The 18,866-nt window shown below is 41.6% G+C and overlaps 1 protein-coding gene and 1 pseudogene across 1 annotated transcript in view; both read left to right on the top strand.

Moving 5' to 3' along the window:
* Positions 1 to 18,866, top strand: part of PRIM2 (DNA primase subunit 2) — a 333,998-nt gene that overhangs the window by 207,551 nt on the left and 107,581 nt on the right. Inside the window, exons 9-10 of the mRNA XM_070777724.1 lie at positions 13,824 to 13,896; positions 16,793 to 16,978. Coding sequence (XP_070633825.1) covers positions 13,824 to 13,896; positions 16,793 to 16,978 — 259 coding nt within the window. The remainder of the gene's footprint in view (positions 1 to 13,823; positions 13,897 to 16,792; positions 16,979 to 18,866) is intronic.
* On the top strand, positions 739 to 16,825 carry LOC109576527 (small ribosomal subunit protein eS7-like; annotated as a pseudogene).

The raw sequence follows: 18,866 nt of genomic DNA, 5'->3' as shown, positions 1-18,866 counted from the left end.
TACGTGTTCACTTCTGATCTTACAGAACTGATTGTTGGTCAGAAAAGGGAGAATCTTGACTAAAGTAATTACAGTAAATTATGGTGGCTGTTAGCGTAGGAGTGGCCCCTGACTCTGGGCTCACGGCCCCCACGGCACTGCGTCCATGCAGCTTGTTCCCAACCAGAGGGTCAAGTGTCCGTTCATTGCGAGTCCAGGGTTTCTTTGGCATTTATGCGTTGCGGATGCTGTCAGTCTTCCTGGAAAGCAAAGTTTATGATTATTTATGTTTTTCAAGTAGTTTCATTGCCTGTAGTTATTAAATTTCCCATTCTTTACTCTTTGATTTTCTTTACAATATTGATTGTCCTATAGTTAAGTAACAAAGTTATTTTATACTGTGTTAGGCATAAAGCCCTAACAAAGTACAAAATGGTGATGATACTATGGGAAACAGTTTTCCTTAAAAGCCTGGGAAAACGTTGTGGTAGTTACTGTGAAATATTAGCAGCTAAAGACTTTGCAGTGGAACTTTCTGTGATGATGGAAGTGTTCTGTACCCACACCACTCAACCCAGTAGCCAGCAGCTGCTTAGGCTGTTGAGTGCTTGAAGTATAGCTCCTGTGTTTTCATTTAAATTCATTTTTAAATGGTCGTAACTGATGCTTATTGGATTGGACAGCACGTTTCTCTGTCATACTTGAAATGTGTTTAGATAATCATGTATTTTAAAAAGTACAATAACGGTTTTTAGATGAATGGATTTGGATTTCTCAGTCTGTGATGGCTGTGCCCGTGGTCCTGGGGTGTGGGGTGCTGAGCTGCGGCAGCCCCGTCCCCGGGGTAGGTGGGCCCATCACCCGGAGCCGCCCCCCGTGCTGGCCTGGCTGGAGGAGCGCGGTCGGGGTGTTCAGGCTGCCCAGGTGGTGAGCTGCCTGGTGCCGCATGTGACCTGTGGGAATTTTGCAAGTCTACATGTTTGTGTCCTGGTAACCGGACGCAATTCACGGTAAAAACGAAACTAAATTTGATAGATTGGGCTGAGGTAAGCCAGACGGCCTGGACTCACCAAAGGTGAATGGTGCCCTCATAGCTGTTCGTAGCTACTGTGTAGAAAGCAGCTCTAAAAAGATAATACAAAGGGAATAAGAAGCCCGTTTGTAGTTGAGCCCCTGTGGTCCTCCGTGGGCAGCAGACACATCGTCCACAGGAGGCCCCTGGGGACCTGGGTCATAGGGCGTGCCGGGTCCTCAGCCTCACGGGGGCTCCTCCTGGTCGCCAGCCCGCATTCCTGGGCCTCTGTGATGCTCTCAGCTCTGTTTGCTGTGCAGCAGTGTCGCTGGCCAAAATGGTCGTTTTTACGTGTTCATTTGATTTTGGTGTTTGTCTGGGGTGTATGTTCCATGAGAGCAAGGCGTCTGTCTGTCCTCCTGTTTTCCTCTTTCCCTGTTATTGCAACATGGCCGCACCTCAGGGAATCTCCTGGATGAGCCGGTGCTGGGAGAAGACCCCTTCAGGTTTTAAAATTTACCTCTCACTTAGGTTTCTTACGGAGAAGGCAGTGGAACCCCACTCCAGTACTTTTGCCTGGAAAATCCCATGGACAGAGGAACCTGGTGGGCTGCAGTCCATGGGGTCGCTAAGAGTTGGTCACGACTGAGCGACTTCACTTTCACTTTTCACTTTCATGCATTGGAGAAGGCAATGGCACTCCACTCCAGTACTCTTGCCTGGAAAATCCCAGGGAAGGAGGAGCCTGATGGGCTGCCGTCTATGGGGTTGCACCGAGTCGGACACGACTGAAGCGACTCAGCAGCAGCAGCAGTAGGTTTCTTAAGCTACTAAATGTTGAGACTGGATGAGATGGTAGTTTAGACGAAACGTTGGTGAATTTTGTCAATTCCAAGGGAAAGCTCTTGGAAACACTAAGTAAAGAAACACTCTATACTTTGTAGAAATTCAGTGCTGGTTTTGCCTTTTGTTCTGGGACTTGGGACTCTTTCTTGGAGTTGGTAGCTAACTGGGGAGAGTCCTTTCTTTCTTTTTGTCTGTGTGATTTTAGAAAGACCCCATTTTTTTTCCTCCAGTGACATATACAATTGTTGAAGACTGTATTTAAAAACAGAATAAAACCAAATCTGTTATGAAACTCGCTGTTTTGATCTGTGGAATGAAAGCCTTAACATGATGAGCCATTGGTAATGCTGTGCAAGAGCAAAGGAGTGTGCAGAAAGTGTGTGACGGGGTCTTTGGATGTGACTTGTCCATCAGCTAATCATCCTCATTAGCTGTCCCCTTCATCTCCTCTCCTTCCAAAACCCCACCAAACCCCAATCTCATGTTCCTGGTTTTCTCTTATTAGGGAACAGCTGTGAGGGGGCATTGTAGCATGCCTCAGCCTGTGACAGCCCATCTCAGAAACGTCCCATCCTCTGTGAATTGTAGGGAAAAGAGACAGTGACCGTCAGTTCAGTGTCTTAGTTCTTCTGGATATTAGAGCTTTATTTCACTCCCACCCATCCTCAGCCTTTCATAACCAGTCTCTCAGGCAACCTTTTCTTTATTGTAATCATTTGACCATCCTGGGTCAAAGTCCAGTCAAAACAGCCTCTACTTAGGGAGTCATGTACTTGCAGAATATGCTGAGAATGTAAAGGAATATAAAAAAATGTAGTCATGAAAGTAGAGATCTTTTGGAGGGGCTTTAAGTGTATATGGTGAAAACACCTGTGTAGTGTTGTAGAGCTACTATCTTATAGGGATGTTATGTGTATACTTTGTTGTAAATCAATTTTATTGAAGTATAATTTATGTACAATGAAATGTACTCATTTTAAGGGTGCAGTTCCATGACTTTTGACAATGTGAGGTACAGATATTTTTGATAGAAAAATGAAATGCATCTCAGCGCTCTTGCAGTTCATTGGACTGTTGCAGCTTAGAAATTGGAATGAATAAGAAAATATGGACCACATGGGAAAATATGAGGCCAGCCTGAAACAAGGAAGAGTAGTAATTGTAATGTTTGTAGTCCTTGCCTGATGTGGAAACCCATGTCAGCCTGGGTTTTTATTGGGTTTGTGTGCCTCTTGTCTCTTAGTTGTAAGGAAATATACATCATTATCCTTCTTATTGTCTGCTGGTAGTTTTTTAGAGAGAATTTTTTTTTTTTTTTTTTACACAAAATGGATTAAACTTCATGCTTATGGAAAAATAATTTACATTCAATTTATAATAGAATTTTATTGATTTTGTTCTCATTGGAGTAACTGCAGGCAAAATCACCTGGGCTAACATAAGTTGGATACCATTTTCAAGGGATTTAGATGTAGAAAGAAACTCATTCAATTTCAGTGGTGATAGCTGTTGAGTGAATTTTTCTGTGATACCCTCACAGCAGGAAATGATACATTGTAACTGTGGTTCCCTGATTTCCTGCCCTCTGCTGAAATGGAGCCTGACAGGACTGTGCTTTCTGAATGTCTGAATAGCCTAGCTTAAGCAGTCAGAGTATTTTTTAATGCCAAAGTAGATAGAATTGTGACTGCAAAAGTAGATATATGGGTGACATACAAAACCTTTGTTTGCTCTTTCAAAATTGTTTTTCCATTTGTGCTGTGATTACACCTGAGTTTCTGTGAAAAGGCTGTATTGGAACTTGGTATACTTTTATAGAATGATATAGGAAATTACAGTTCATTTTGAAAGATATATCAGCTTACTTTTTAATTTAAACAGAAATATGTTTCCTTAATGCAGAGGCCAGTTTTGATTACTTGTGATGCTTTCTTCACTGCTTTTTTATTTGATATCGGTTTTTAAATTATGATAACCTATAGCTGCCAGATGGAAAGGAGTAAACAGGAGTAAACGTCTTTCAAGACTACTGGTAGATAGTTGACACGGAAAGGAAATGTGTTTTATGTGTTACTGTTCTATGAACCTCAGAGTTTGTCTGTCAGTGAGGAGGGAGGGCATGGAGATACTTTCTGAGGTTGGAAGGTGGGTTCTGTCCAGCCTGGGCCCCGGTCCTGTGGTCATACCTACCCCAGCATAGCTTCTTACAGATGAGAATGGAGAGTTGTGATTAAGTGTCTGTTGAGGCAGTCTGAGTGCAGGTTGGAAAAGAATTTCCAGACACAGAGAACTGCAGGAAAGAGTGAGTTTATTAAGAACAAAGAGCAGAGATAAAGTGGGCACTTTGAGCGCACAACTCCTGACAGGCCAGGGAGGGTTGACAGTTTTTGTGAGTTAGTAGCCAATTTTCATAGCCACAAGACAAAGAAAATTCCTGCTGGAAGGTTGGCTTTAGGTGATTGGTTGGGGTGCTAAAGGGTGTGGTGGTCAGGGGCTTTTGGCAATGGTAACAAAGAGGCCAAGTTAACTTCAGAGTGACCTTGGCTCAGCAGTGTTGAGGTGGACCATGAAGCCCAAAGACTCCCAGACAGAAATGTGCTACCCTCAACCCCTGAAGATTCAGGTTCATTCAGTTCAGTTCAGTCGCTCAGTCGTGGTCGACTCTTTGTGACCCCATGAACTGCAGCATGCCAGGCCTCCCTGTCCATCACCAACTCCCAGAGTCTACCCAAACCCATGTCCATTGAGTTGGTGATGCTATCCAACCATCTCATCCTCTACTGTCCCTTCTCCTCCTGCCCTCAGTCTTTCCCAGCATCAGGCTCTTTTTAAATGAGTCAGCTGTTTGCATCAGGTGGCCAAAGTATTGGAGTTTCAGCTTCAGCATCAGTCCTTCCAATGAATATTCAGGACTGATTTCCTTTAGGATAGACTGGTTGAATCTCCTTGTAGTCCAAGGGACTCTCAAGAGTCTTCTCCAACACCACAGTTCAAAAGCATCAATTCTTCAGCGCTCAGCTTTCTTTATAGTCCAACTCTCACATCCATACATGACCACTGGAAAAACCATAGCCTTGACTAGACAGACCTTTGTTGGCAAAGTAATGTCTCTGCTTTTGAATATGCTGTCTAGGTTGGTCATAACTTTCCTTCCAAGGAGTAAGTGTCTTTTAATTTCATGGCTGCAATCACCACCTGCAGTGATTTTGGAGCCCAGAAAAATAAAGTCAGCCACTATTTCCATTGTTTCCCCATCTATTTGCCATGAAGTGATGGGACCAAATGCCATGATCTTTGTTTTCTGAATGTTGAGCTTTAAGCCAATGTTTTCGCTCTCCTCTTTGACTTTTATCAAGAGGCTCTTTAGTTCTTCTTCACTTTCTGCCATAAGGGTGGTGTCATCTGCATATCTGAGGTTATTCATATTTTTCCTGGCAATCTTGATTCCAGCCTGTGCTTCCTCCAGCCCAGCGTTTCTCATGATGTACTCTGCATAGAAGTTAAATAAGCAGAGTGACAATATACAGCCTTGATGTACTCCTTTTCCGATTTGGAACTAGTCTGTTGTTCCATGTCCAGTTCTAACTGTTGCTTCCCGACCTGCATACAGGTTTCTCAAGATTCAAGTTACCTCCAGGCTAATCAGAATTCATGAAATTCGTAGAAATGGCGAACTGTGGCTCAAGTTTGGAACCTTGATTCTCAAGCACAGTGCTGCGAAAACAGATATATTAAGAGTCAGCTGGAGTTGCAGCTTGTATTCCGAATATGACCAGCAGAGTCTGACCTAACTTGGCAGACAAGAGTCCGGACAGGTCAGCTGGCGTTTCTCCAGGTGGACCTAGTCCTCATGGGAGGACCTTGGCAGCCTTGGTCACTGTCTGCTCTCTGCGACCATGCTGCTCAGGAGAAGCAGTGAGCACCACAGACATGAGCCAGATGTGTAATTTTAAATTACTTCAGTCTCATTGATTTTAGTAATAATCTTATTTAACTCACTTCAGCATGTAATTGGTATGAAAATTTATTAATGAAATGTTTTACATTATTTTTTCATAGTAAGTCTTGGAAATCCAGTGCAGACTTTACGCCCATAGAATGTCTTAATTCTGAGTAAGCTGCATTTCAAGTACCCAGTTGCTACAGTTGGCTGGTGGCTACCATGTTGGACATGCAGCTTGGCACAGCTGGGTCCCACTGAAACCTGCAGTGTTTACAGTTGGAGTTTGGCACCGTGAAAACTTCCTAAGAGTGTAGATATAGGTATAAGCTTCCAAATCATCAGGTTATTCAAAGACATCTAAATTCTACTTCAAGATTAAATATTATATGTGATAGTTTAAGGAAGATAGGAAAGGAGTTTGCTTTCTTCCTGATAATAAAGGGAAGAAACTGGTGAATGTTAACAGTAGAGAAAAGCAGTAGCCAAAATGTCTAGAGGCCTGGGTGATGATGAGTATTACAGTCTGACTGAGGTGTTGGCTACACTGGCAGGGCCCAGGCCGTGTCCAGGCCCAGCAGGATTGTGAAGCCCAGTGGTGAGAAGCCCCCTGAGTTTGAGTTGGGCATCTCCCAGGCCCTCCTGGAGCTGGAGATGAACTTGGACCTCAGGGCCCAGCTGCAGAAGCTGAACATCATGGCCACCAAGGAAATTGAAGTTGGTGGTGGTCAGAAAGGTATCATAATCTTTGTTCCCGTTCCTCAACTGAAATTTCTCCAGAAAATTCAGGTCCTGCTGGTATGTGAGCTGGAGAAGTTCAGTGGGAAGCGCGTTGTCTTTATTGCTCAGACGAGAATTCTGCCTAAGCAAACTCGAAAAAGCTGTACAAAAAACAAGCAAAAACTTCCCAGGAGCTGCACACTGGTAGCTTTGCATGACACCATCCTGGAGGACTTGGTTTTCCCAAGTGAGATTGTGGGCAGGAAAATCCACATGAAGCCAGATGGCAGGCAGCTCGTAAAGCACAGCAGAACAGTGTGGAACCCAAGGTTTAACGTTTTCTGGTGTCTATAAGAAGCTCCTGGGCAAGGATATAAATTTTGAGTTGCCAGAGCTTCAATTGTAAACAAATATGACTAAGTAAAATATTATTCACAATTTAAAAAAACAACTTGAGTGAAGAATCATGCAACAAAAACATCTCCTTTGATCCTCACTGTAGCCCATGGAGGGGATACTTTCGTGACCCCTTTTATGATCCCTGTTTCCCTGTAAGGAAATTGGAAGCAGAGTCAGCAGGCAGTAAGTGTAACAGCCAGAACTTGTGGGTCTGACCCCTGAGCTCCTCACCATCCTGCTTGGCTCTCCCTTACTCTGCTGTGCTCCCTGATTGCTTTGGGCAGATTGGACTTGGGAAAATTATGAAAGTACGGAAGAATTGTGGCTGATTCGTAAGCTGTTGCAGCTGTTCCACTACTCCTGCTCCCTCCTTCAAGTTTCTTCCCAGGGCTGAGCAAGGGAAGTGATTAGAGAGCGATCACCTGTGTTGCCAGCTTGCGCCCTGGGGCCCCGTGTCTTGGGGCTTGGGGGTGGGGGCTCCCACAGACCACTGAGCAGACGTGTGATGGCCGTCTCTGCTGAGTTCAGTGACACAGCAGAAAAGGGTTTTTTCCTTAGCCAGCTGATTTATCGTGAGACCCACAACCCACTTTCGTGTAATTTTTTCCTTTTGTTTCCGACTCTTATTTTCAGCACCCAAACCTGGCTCCCTATTAAGACCTAAAGTGCTTGTTATTGTCCTTAGTGGTTTGTTGAACCGGGCTTAGTTTTCTGTTGTTTCTACAAAGACCAGGCATGGGTCTGCCTTTCACAATCAGATGTGTGCAGTTGTGTATGTTTCAGAACTCTTTGTATAGCCACTTCATTTTTATTGTGTAAGTTCAGTGTTTGTGTGGTGGTGTTTGGAGCATTGGTTCCCTGTGGCTGTGACCGACTGTGCCTTCCTGTCTCATGATCCTCAGCCCCCTCCTCCCTTGATTTAATGGGATTGAAAATGGTATCATGTCAAATATGGTTACGTAAATATGTGTTATGAATATTTGAAAGTCTTTTCTCCCTTCAGCTTTAATTTGTTGAAACCTTTCGTAGCTTTACAATTTTCTGTTTATTGTGATTTTTAACTCTATTGGAAACCTAACTCTATTTACATGTTACTGTTTAATGAGCAAGATAATGTGGGAAGGGAAAGTTTCTCAGATGTGACTGAGTTTTAATTAAGTTGTATGTAGGCCTGTTGAACATGTAGGAAGATGCTTTTGTATATTTTGTGTACAATTAGTTCTCTTATTGTAGATGAATAACTTAGGACCATCACCTCAAAACAAAACAGAAAAAATAATCAAGGACAAACACTGAATTTCTTCCTTGTAAGCTAAGGGTTTGTTATACACAATTGCAAAATTTACTTTTCTCAGAAAGTATTATAATGCACAAGTTTAGGGTTTTAAAGGTTTTAAACTTGACAAGACCTTCATTGTCACTTGACAAGACAAAATCATTGAAGTCATGATTTAGCACTATGTTATTGCAAAAGGAGGTAGGATTTGCCTTTTATCTTGATGGTTTTTGCTTGGAGACCTGTGTTTCATGGCCCGCCCGCTCAGTTTCAGCTCTTTTTTTCTCTCTTGCCTCTGCTTGTCTTTTTTGCGGCCTAACCCTACCTCTTCATCTATAAACTGTGAAATTTCCTTGGTTTCACTGATCTCTTTCTACTTGTCCACCTGATGTGTGTAACCCTCTACTTGCTGAGAAAACAGACTCCTTTATTATCCCTAAATGTCACCTCTTTATCATGTGCTTACTTTTAAATGGTCCAGCAATGCTAATAAACTCACAATATGTACTTTTCTGAACCAGGTCAAAATTTAAGAGTGTTTTTAATGCAAATAAAATTGTTCAACTACAAATGGTAAAAACACTAAAACAACCAGGCCCGTGACTTTTCTGTTATTCCCTGACTGTGGTCTCCTGCTCGTCCCCTCTGCTGTCCAGGCCCACCCAGGTCACCTTCTTCTCTGGCCTTGAGCTGGCATGGCAAGTGTCTCTGATCAGCCTGGACACCGTGGTCAGTTGTCTCAACAGCATTCTCCGGACACTCAGAATTCTGGATGCTGCCCCTGAGCACCCCCTCTGTGGTGCCATTTTGGGGCTGCACATGATGGGTCCTCCCCCTGCTTTGAGAAGGGCCTGTTCTCTGCATCCTCGTCGGGGTTCTCAACACCTCGTCATGTTGCACTATTTGTATCATCTCTGGGCCCATCACGACTTTGTGGCTCTTCCTTGGTCAAAAAAGTGCTTGATGAAGGATTGAAGAACTGTGCAGAGACTCTTGAAAGTTTGTTAAAAAAAAAAAAAAAAGGGTAATTAGAAAAGGACAACTACTGTGATAGAGAAAGTCTGTTATAGAGAGTCTGACATTCTAATGGCCTTTAAAAAAATAAGGTTCGTTCTGGGTTTCTGCATTTCTCTAGTTCTCTGTGGTGAGTGCAGGTGTTTGTGTTGTTTGCACAGTGCAGTGTAACTGTACAATTATAGTGGACCCACGTCTTTATTCTCTGACTTTTTGGTAACTTGAGAAAAACGATACCATTTTACCTTCAGTGCCTTTCGCCAGATACTCTAGCAAATAGAAGATAAATTAGCATACAGGATGGAAATAAGTTACTCTCCACATTTATGGATGAACAAGTTGGTGGTTCAGATGGTGAAGAATCTGCCTGCAATGCAGGAGACCCAGATTTGATCCCTGGGTTGGGAAGATTCCCTGGGGGAGGGCGTGGCAACCCACACCAGTGTTCTTGCCTGGAGAATTCCATGGACAGGAGCAGAGGTTCATGGGGTTGCAAAGAGTCAGACACAACTGAACGACTAATGCACACGATTAATGCATAGTTGGACTTATCCTTTTTCTTTTTTACTTGTGCCAGATTAGTGGCTAAACTGAGAATTAAATCAAATTTTGACTTTTTAAGATTCTCTGATTAGTCATAAATTCCTCTTTATATTTGCCAGGATAATGATTAGTGAAATAATTTGAATTTTGTGACCCATTAAAATATTTTTTTGTCTACTGTGTTGAAAACGTGACATTTGTGTTGTGTCTCAATTTATTTTTCTATGGAAGGTTAAAACTAAGAAAGCTTTTATGCTGACTAAATCCCCCTTGTTAAAACTATATATTAGTGATAGCAAGTATTTCTTAAAGCTGTGATTATTTACAATGGGCTGAAAAACAGTGTTTTTTGGTGTTTGTGTGTGTGTGTGTGTGTGTGCATCAAACCAATTAGAAATTGTTTTTACTTTAAAAAATTACAATAAAAAAGTAGCAAAACATTTGTATTAATTTTTCTCTATTACCCTAGTACAGTGATTAAGAAATATTTGTTCATAAAATTGATGAAGTTTTTAAAGTCATGAAACCAAGACAATATTTTGACAGTTCATGACACATGTTTTCACTCGTTAGTGTAGCAGCTGCATTATTTGGGAGCTGTGTGACATGAAGCTGCCCCAGGCTCTGAGGGTGGCAGGAGGCGCCTCACTTGTCCTGGGCCTGTTGGGAGTCTCATCTCATAGCTCCCTCTGCACTTCCAAGTAAAAGCCAAGGGTCCTGTCTCATGAGCTAATGTGAGTTGTTCTTAAGGATTTTTAATCTTTTATGGCAGCACTATTTGTTCCTTTTTCTTTTGCCTTAATTGCCTACCTTTCTCTGTCTGTTGCTGCTATTTTACAGTTTTTACAAAGACTTCTCTTGTCTGGAATATTATTATATTCTTCCAACTGGTTTTCTATTGCTCAATCCTTCCAATTTCTGCTTTCTTTCTTGAGTATAAACTGCTCATGTGAATTCTTTCCCCAGATAGTTTTATGGTTCTTTACTGTTTACAGACCATTGGATACACTGCTTCTCATGATTTTTCTTTCTTGTATCTGAAAATCCTCCCCACCTTGGCTTCACCTATCCATAACTAATTCAAGTATGTATTAAATAGCTGTGGTGTACTGACTTCTTTAACAAGATGCAAGCTAGCCTTTCTGATCCTGAATGAATGGGGGAGAAGTCTTATTCCCAGTACTTAGGCTTCAGTTCTAAATTTCTATCACTTTTCTTCTGAGAGTTCCACGCTTGCCCTTACTGGGTTGGCTGGTGGCCATCTTCCTGTCTATTCATAATGTTTTTAGAAATGTGATGTCTGACAGTTTCCTTATATTCTCTCTGTAATTATTTATACCCAGCAAATTCATTGTGTTTATCATTACTACCATTCTCTTTTTAACTTTTTTCCTTGAAATTTGGCCCTTTTGCATATCCTATCAAAGCACTGAGGAAGCATTTTATACTGCCTTTTAGGTCCTTTTTATATACATCTTCTCTTTGTACTTTGTATACTGCACTAATCTGGGCTGAGAAAACTGTTTACTCATAACTATAATCATGTTTGTACATCATTTATATAAGGCTTTTATATTTGTTCATATATTTGAGCTGAAAAGTTCTGTTAGATGATTGTGATCAATTTATAGCCTAAGAAACGCAAGGGTCAAGGAGTGACCCAGCATCTCCCAACTGGGGGACGAATTCTCTCCAGGATCAGCTGCCTCCCTTCCCATCCTGTTTTGTTGTCCTCTGTACTTACTGGTCAAGACTGCCATAAGGCAGTTTTGTGTGTGTACTGGAATATGTACATTCCAGTCTGTGTACTGGAATATGCTTTAGTGACTTTAGTTAGCAGTTTGAATTTATTATTTCATTTGATTTCCCCAGCATTTCTGTCAGTTAGGCAGGCCTGGCATTATTAATACTATTTTACATTATTAACACTATTTTACAAATGATAATAATGCTGATTGCCAATTTGCCAAACCAGTGATTTAAAGAACAGAAACAACAGCAGGTCATCAGACTCGTAGCCTGTGCTGTTTTCATTGCCCTATGTATAAGATACATTGGAAAGTGAAATGTGTTTTTACTTTGTGGGGATTGAACCTGGGTCAGAAAGATCCCCTGGAGAAGAGAATGGCAACCCACTGCAGTATTCTTGCCTGGAGAATTCCATGGACAGAGGAGCGTGGTGGGCTACAGTCCATAGAGTTGCAAAGAGTCAGACACGATGGAGTGACTAACACTTCACTTCACTGAAACATTTCTCTGGTTGTGTTCTGTATTAAAATGTGGAATATTAAAATTAAATGGCAGCTGTTGTTTTAACTTAGCCTGAGTTTTATGTGCAATGGTATTACTAGTCCAAGGCTAAAGAGAATGAATCCCTTTATGGTATACTGTCAGAAATTTGTTACTGGAGGGAGAAATAAAACCAAAGGCCAGAGATGTGTTTTAGGCACAACATCATTCTGTGTCACTCTCCACCATTTGCGTGTCCTGCTCTCAGAGTGATTCTGACCATTCTTGGCCCATAGAGGGGGGATTTTGGGGAGGGGATGTCTGTACTTGTGACACTTTCCTCGCCAGTGGCTACAGTGTCTTGAGATAGCCCGTAGTTTTGCTTCATAATCTGTACGCATTGTTTAATCAGTGACTTGATTGATTGTAGAACAGCTTTTCTACAGAGAGTCTTGAAAGAAAGCGAAAGTGAAGCTGCCCAGTCATTTCTGACTCTTTGTGACCCCATGGACTATAGCCTACCAGGCTCCTTCATCCATGGGATTTTCCAGGCAAGAGTACTGGAGTGGGTTGCCATTTCATTCTCCAGGGTATCTTCCTGACCAGGGATTGAACCCAGGTCTCCCACATTGCAGGCAGATGCTTTACCATCTGAGCCACCAGGGAAGCCCTTGAGGGCAGCACTTGAGAGCATCTTGAGGTCATATGTTAACCAGCAGCAAGAAGCTCTAGTGCCGAGGGGTAGAGAGTAGAGCATCTGGAATCCCCTGTGATTGTAATGATACTTTAGTCCAGAACTTCCTTTAGTTGTTAGGTCTGCATGAACCCCTGTTTGACTGTGGTTTTCTGGATGTCTGCATCTGAGTCCCTGTTGATGGAGCTGTGGGTGTGGAGTTGTATCAAGGAGGTGATAAAGTGTACAGGTGGAGCCTTTAGGTAGAATGAACCATGTTGCATTTCCTCATTTCTAAATATATAAGACGACAGTGTATCACAGGGAAGAGAGTAGTAGAGTAGTGTAGTGTAGTGAACAAACAGGAAGTTGGGAGTCAAAAGTTTGAATTCCTGCTGCACTGCTGCCTTGCTCTCTGACCCCAGAAGTTCCCCTCTTCTCAGATATACAGTAAACTCACTCGTTTGGGGCTGTTGTAAGGATATGGATGAGGACTCTGCACATGTAGGTGCTGTTCACATGTTACTTATTTTAATGAATAGTGATTACGGTATGTTAGGTCCTTTAACGAAAAATATTTCAACTCCAACCTGCCGTCAACACTGCAGGCAGGCAGTGCCGTCTCCATTTGACAGACAGGCATCCAGAGTGTGGAGAGTCTTGGTGACTCACTCTAGGGCCTGCTGAGCAATGACTTCAGACATAAGCTCTGTTTATCCCTAGCTTTGTGCTGTGCTGTTGGAGAAGGAAGTGGTAACCCACTCCATTATTCTTGCTTGGAGAATCCCACGGACAGAGGAGCCTGGTGGGCTACAGTCCATGGGGTCACAAGAGTTGGACATGACTTAGTGACTAAACCACCACCACCACTGTGCTGTGATGTTATAAGGGGTCAGTAGTAGAGGAGTGTGAACTTTAACAACAGTTTGCATATTGCTCTTAAGGAAACAGTACTCTAGATTAGGAATCGGGAGACACAGATGAGCACTATATTTCTGTATTATTTATGGGGAAAGTTACTTAAACATATTCTATGAAATACCTTTAAAACACTTGGCTATGTTTCTCCTAAGGTTTACGTATGAAATGTTTTCTCGTGACTTTTTGTCAGAATTTTGAAAATTTCCTTTGAGGTGATCAAAGTATGTTTTATAAATTCGATTTTGATATTTTATTCTTTTTTTTTTTTTAGTCATTCCTACACTGGTCAAGACTACAGTACACAGGGCAATGCTGGCAAGATTTCTTTAGATCAGATCGATTCGGTAAGCATCTCATCCTGTTAAACCTTTGTCAACAGAGAAAAAAGATTTTCTTCAACCAAAGATTATTTTTAGGGTGGGGTGATGGAAGAGAATGTTATTTCATTGCTTGCCAATCATTTTAAAAATAAATGCCATGCGCTGTGCATATGACTTTTTGTCATTATAGGAAAACCAAACAATCAGAAAATTATTTGTAGTCTGATAAAAACAATTTAACCAGTTTTCCAAAAGGAGGTTTCTTTTAAGTGATGACACTTAAATAGTATTTATGTGTTTATATTTAAACACCATATAATTTAGGAAAGGAGAAATGGAGAGTACTAAGTATAGCTGTCTCCTAGGGCTGCTGTAACAGCAAACCACAGGCTGGGTACCCTGAACAACAGGATCTTATCTTCTCACATTTCTGGAGGCGAGAGTTCATGATCAAGCTGTCAGCTATCAGTTTCTTCTGAGGGCCTCTCTTCTTGGCTTCTGGGTGTCTGCCCCATCCCTCTGTCTCTTCCTCTGCTTAGAAGGCTGCTAATCCGGCCCTGGCCGGAGTGCCAGGCTTCGAGGTGTCAGCAGCTGGGCTGGGGCTGGGGCTGGGGCTGGGGCTGGAGGAGGAGCTGCGCATGGAGCCACTGGGCCTGGAGGGGCTCAGCATGCTGAGTGACCCCTGCGCCCTGCTGCCTGATCCGGCTGTGGAGAACTCGTTCCGCAGTGACCGGCTGCAGTGAGGCCACCTCAGCGCCATCCCTCTTCTCGGCCCTGTCCCTTGTCACTGTCCCTTTCCTCCCTTCCCCCTGGCCAGTAGAGATGCCACTCTCTGTCCTCAGATCCTCTTTCTGACATGAACAAAGGATCCCAAGAATGAGAAAAGGCAAGGGGTTTTTTCCAGGTGGCCCCTGAATTCTGCACAAGGGGGGGGGCACCTGGGGGAGCTCAAGGGAGGGCCTAAAGCACTTGTAACTTTGAACCGTCTGTCTGGAGGTCAGAGCCTGTTGGAAAGTGGGGGGTAGAGGGGAGCCCCGGAGGCAGGGCTTGTCCGGATGCCTAGGGGTGGGCAGTGCCAGCCCCTCCTCACCGCTCTTCCCCTTGCAGTGGAGGAGAGAGCCAGAGTGGATATTATTTTTTATTAAATATATTATATGTTAATAAAAAAAATCCTATTAAAAAAAAAAAAAAAAAAGAAGGCTGCTAATCACCTTGGACCATGGCCCCACCCCCATGATCTCATTTAACCTTGATTGCCTTCTTACAGGTCCCAGCTCTAGATACAGCCACATTCTGAGATTGTGGGGTTAGGACTTGGCATATAAATTTGAGAAGGATGCAGAGTATTCCATGACACTAAGTATAGGTCTTGTGTTGCCTCCAGAGTGGGCAGTTCATTTCAGCTACACTTTGTGAACCTCTATAGGAGAATCAATGTGTGTACACTCAACTACACTTTTACTGTATAGAATTTCACTTTAATGCACTTTAGGATTTCTGCATTACCCAAAAAAGGGAAAGTAAGTCAACCATAAATAATCTTTGTTTAGATAATTACCGATTTATTTACAATAAATTAAAAGTACACTGAGGTTTTAATGCTTGGAAACAAGAGTTATAACAGTGAGTAGGGGGAGATTCTGAGCTTTTGGAGACCAAAATGAATAGATCATCTTCCTATTCAAGAAATTATAATCAAGTAGAAGTTGTTACAATGAAAGACAAAGAGGCTGCCTGGTCAGTCAGGGGAGCAAAGTGAGACCCATCCCTGCTCACAAGCAAAGTGGAACCTGCCAAGGAGCCCATGAGAGGTGGGAGTTAAGTCTCAGGAGGAGGATACTTGAGAAGGTGAGGGAGATACAGCTGAGACCATAAATGAAAAAAGTTTTCTTTAATTGTTAATTTCTTTAACACATTTATTTGAATTTGCCTTTTGAGAGCCATTTCTCTTATTTTTGTGTTTACTTTTGGGTTATTTTTAAATTTCATCTGTGATTCACCAGTTGTACTTTTGAACATATTTCCCAGTAAAATGAAATGTTAGATATACATGAAAACCCAAACACTCATTTATTTGACATAACCCTAAACTGGATTTGACCCAAATGTCCTTCAATGAGTGAATGAGTGAATGGTTAGACAAATGGTATTACATCCACACACTGAGGAGATATTACTCAGCAATAAAAAAGGAACGAGCTATTGATAGCTGCAATAATTTAGAAGAATTTTGTAGGAATTATGCTGAGTAAAAAGCCACTCTCAAAACTTTATATGATTCTATTTATGTAACACTTGAATGACAAAGTTACAGAGGTGGAGAATAGCTTAGTGGTTGCCAAGGGTTCGGGAATGGTGGGGGCAGGCTGCAGAAGATGGAGGTTATAAGAAGGGAGATAGGAAGGAGCCTGGTTGGGTGGGGGGGAATTCTTGAACCTACATAGGAAAAAGTTCCATAGAGTTAAGTACACAGATATGAGCACGTGAGTGTCACAGAAAATCTAAATTGTGTTAGTGTCAGTATCTTGGTGGTGATAATTCACTACAGGTTTACAAGATATTACCTTTAGGGGGAACCAGATACATGACATCTCTTTGCATTATTTCTTACAACTGCATGGGAATCTATAGTTATCTCAAAAGAGAAAGTTTAATTAAAAAAAAAAAGAAATAGGTGAAATAAACGTTAATAATTTACTTAACCTAATATATCTAAAATATTATCATTTTGACATGTAATCAGTATAAGAATATTAATAAGAAAAACAATTCATCTGTAGTCACAGTGAGACAATAATAACTTCTTTATGGTTTTTGTTTTTATTCCAGTTAAACTGAATTTGCAATTTGCAAATTAGATTGATTTTGTAACAGATATTGTGGAGATGGATAAATAACAAAATATTCTTTTTTTCTGTAGCTTTCTACCAAGTCCTTCCCACCCTGCATGCGTCAGTTACATAAAGCCCTGCGGGAAAATCACCATCTCCGTCATGGGGGCCGCATGCAGTATGGCCTCTTCCTTAAGGGCATTGGCCTAACCTTGGAACAGGCGTTGCAGTTCTGGAAGCAAGAATTTATCAGAGGGAATATGGATCCAGACAAGGTAATTTTGGAAAATCTGAGCAGTAACTGAAATTTTAATTTGGTCTGAAGACTGAAAAATTTTTCAATATGCCCCTATAATGTAGTTGAAATTCTATAATTTACCTATGTAAAAAGAAACTCATTAATTAATCTAATATTTGCTAAACAGAAGGTTGGGAAAGGTTGATTCAGTTCAAAGGGTAAGATTGAAACAGCCAATGTAAGATGTAAAGTAATGCTTGGATGAGGATGCTGTACTTCTCTTTGGTAGGTAGACTGCCAGTATCGCTGTACCTGAAATTGTGTTCTGAGTTGTGTTTCTGTAGGAATGCGTGTGTATATGTAATATGTATAGGCATATATACATACATGCACAGAACTAGGAAATGCTGAGAAAGAATAAAGTGAAAACAGTTCTGAATGCATTTTATTGTGCTATGCAGAATCTTTCACAGGGAATTTATTTTTTCCCTCAAACTTTAAAATTTGTTTTGTATTTGTGTATAGCCGATTAACAATGTTGTGGTAGTTTCAGATGAATAGCAGTGGGACTTTGTCATACATATACATGTACCCATTTTCCTCCAACCCCCCTCCCATCCAGGCTGGCACGTAACCCTGAGTAGACTTTTGTGTGCTATACAATAGATCTTTGTTGGTTATCCATTTTGAATATAGCAGTGTGTACATGACCTTCCCAAACTCCTTAATTATCCTTTCCCCCTGGCAACCATAAGTTCGTTTTCTAAATCTTTCATAGGGAATTTTTAGATAGATGTTTATCACTGTAAACTTGAGATATCATTGTTTTTTCTCATTTTAAAAACTGACACTATATTATGATCATTTTCTTAGGTGGTTGAATCATTTTTGAAAATATCATTTGTATTAGTTGCATGAAATCACGTCCTTTGAAAGTGATATAATTTGCTTAATCATTTGCATGTTATTGAACACTTGGTTGTATCCATTTGACAGTGTCATAAATGTTATTGCAAACAATATCATGAGCACATAAATCTTTGATTATAACTCTGATTGTGTCCTCTGTATGTATTCATCAGAGGATCAGTTTACTTGGTGAAAGACTGTAGACAGTTTTGAAGTTTTGTTGAATTCTATCATGCTACTAAATGACTGGAAAGTCTGTAAATTAGCCGTTGTGAGAACTTTGCTCTGTCATTGACATCACTGTATGTTATTGAAAATGTTTTTTTGATCTTTTTATTAGGAAGTTGATGTATTAAGTAGATAGGTGTGTTAGGGTTCTCCAGAGAAACAGAACCAATTGTGTGTGTGTGTGTGTGTGTGTGTGTACACTGAAAGACAGGTATTTAACAGCCCATGTGATTATGGAGGCTGAGTCCCCAAAATCTTCAGGTAGCAGGCTGGAGAACCAAGAGGAAAGAGTTGGTGTTTCAATTTGAGTCTGAAGGCAGGAAAAAAAAATCCGTGAGTGAACTCACAGCCCTCAGACAGGAGGGGTGTGTGTGTGTTAGTAACTCAGTTCATTCGCTCAGTTGTGTCCTACTCTTTGTGACCCCATGGACCACAGCACGCCTGGCTTCCTTGTCCATCACCAGCTCCCGGAGCTTACTCAAACTCATGTCCATCAAGTCGGTGATGCCATCCAACCATTTCATCCTCTGTCGTCCCCTTCTCCTCCTGCCTTCAGTCTTTCCCAGCATCAGGGTCTTTTCTAGTGAGTCAGTTCTTCGCGTCAGGTGGCCAAAGTGTTGGAGTTTCAGGTTCCGCATCAGTTCTTCCAATGAATATTCAGGACTGATTTCCTTTAGGATGGACTGGTTTGATCTTCTTGCAGTCCAGGGGACTCTCAAGAGTCTTCTCCAACACCACAATTCAAGAGCATCAATTCTTTGGAACTCAGCTTTCTTTATAGTCCAACT

Source organism: Bos indicus, chromosome 23 (genome assembly GCF_029378745.1).
Source record: "Bos indicus isolate NIAB-ARS_2022 breed Sahiwal x Tharparkar chromosome 23, NIAB-ARS_B.indTharparkar_mat_pri_1.0, whole genome shotgun sequence".
Lineage (NCBI taxonomy): Eukaryota > Metazoa > Chordata > Mammalia > Artiodactyla > Bovidae > Bos > Bos indicus.
The sequence above is the reverse complement of the archived record's forward strand: the minus strand, read 5'-3'. Positions and strand labels throughout refer to the sequence as shown.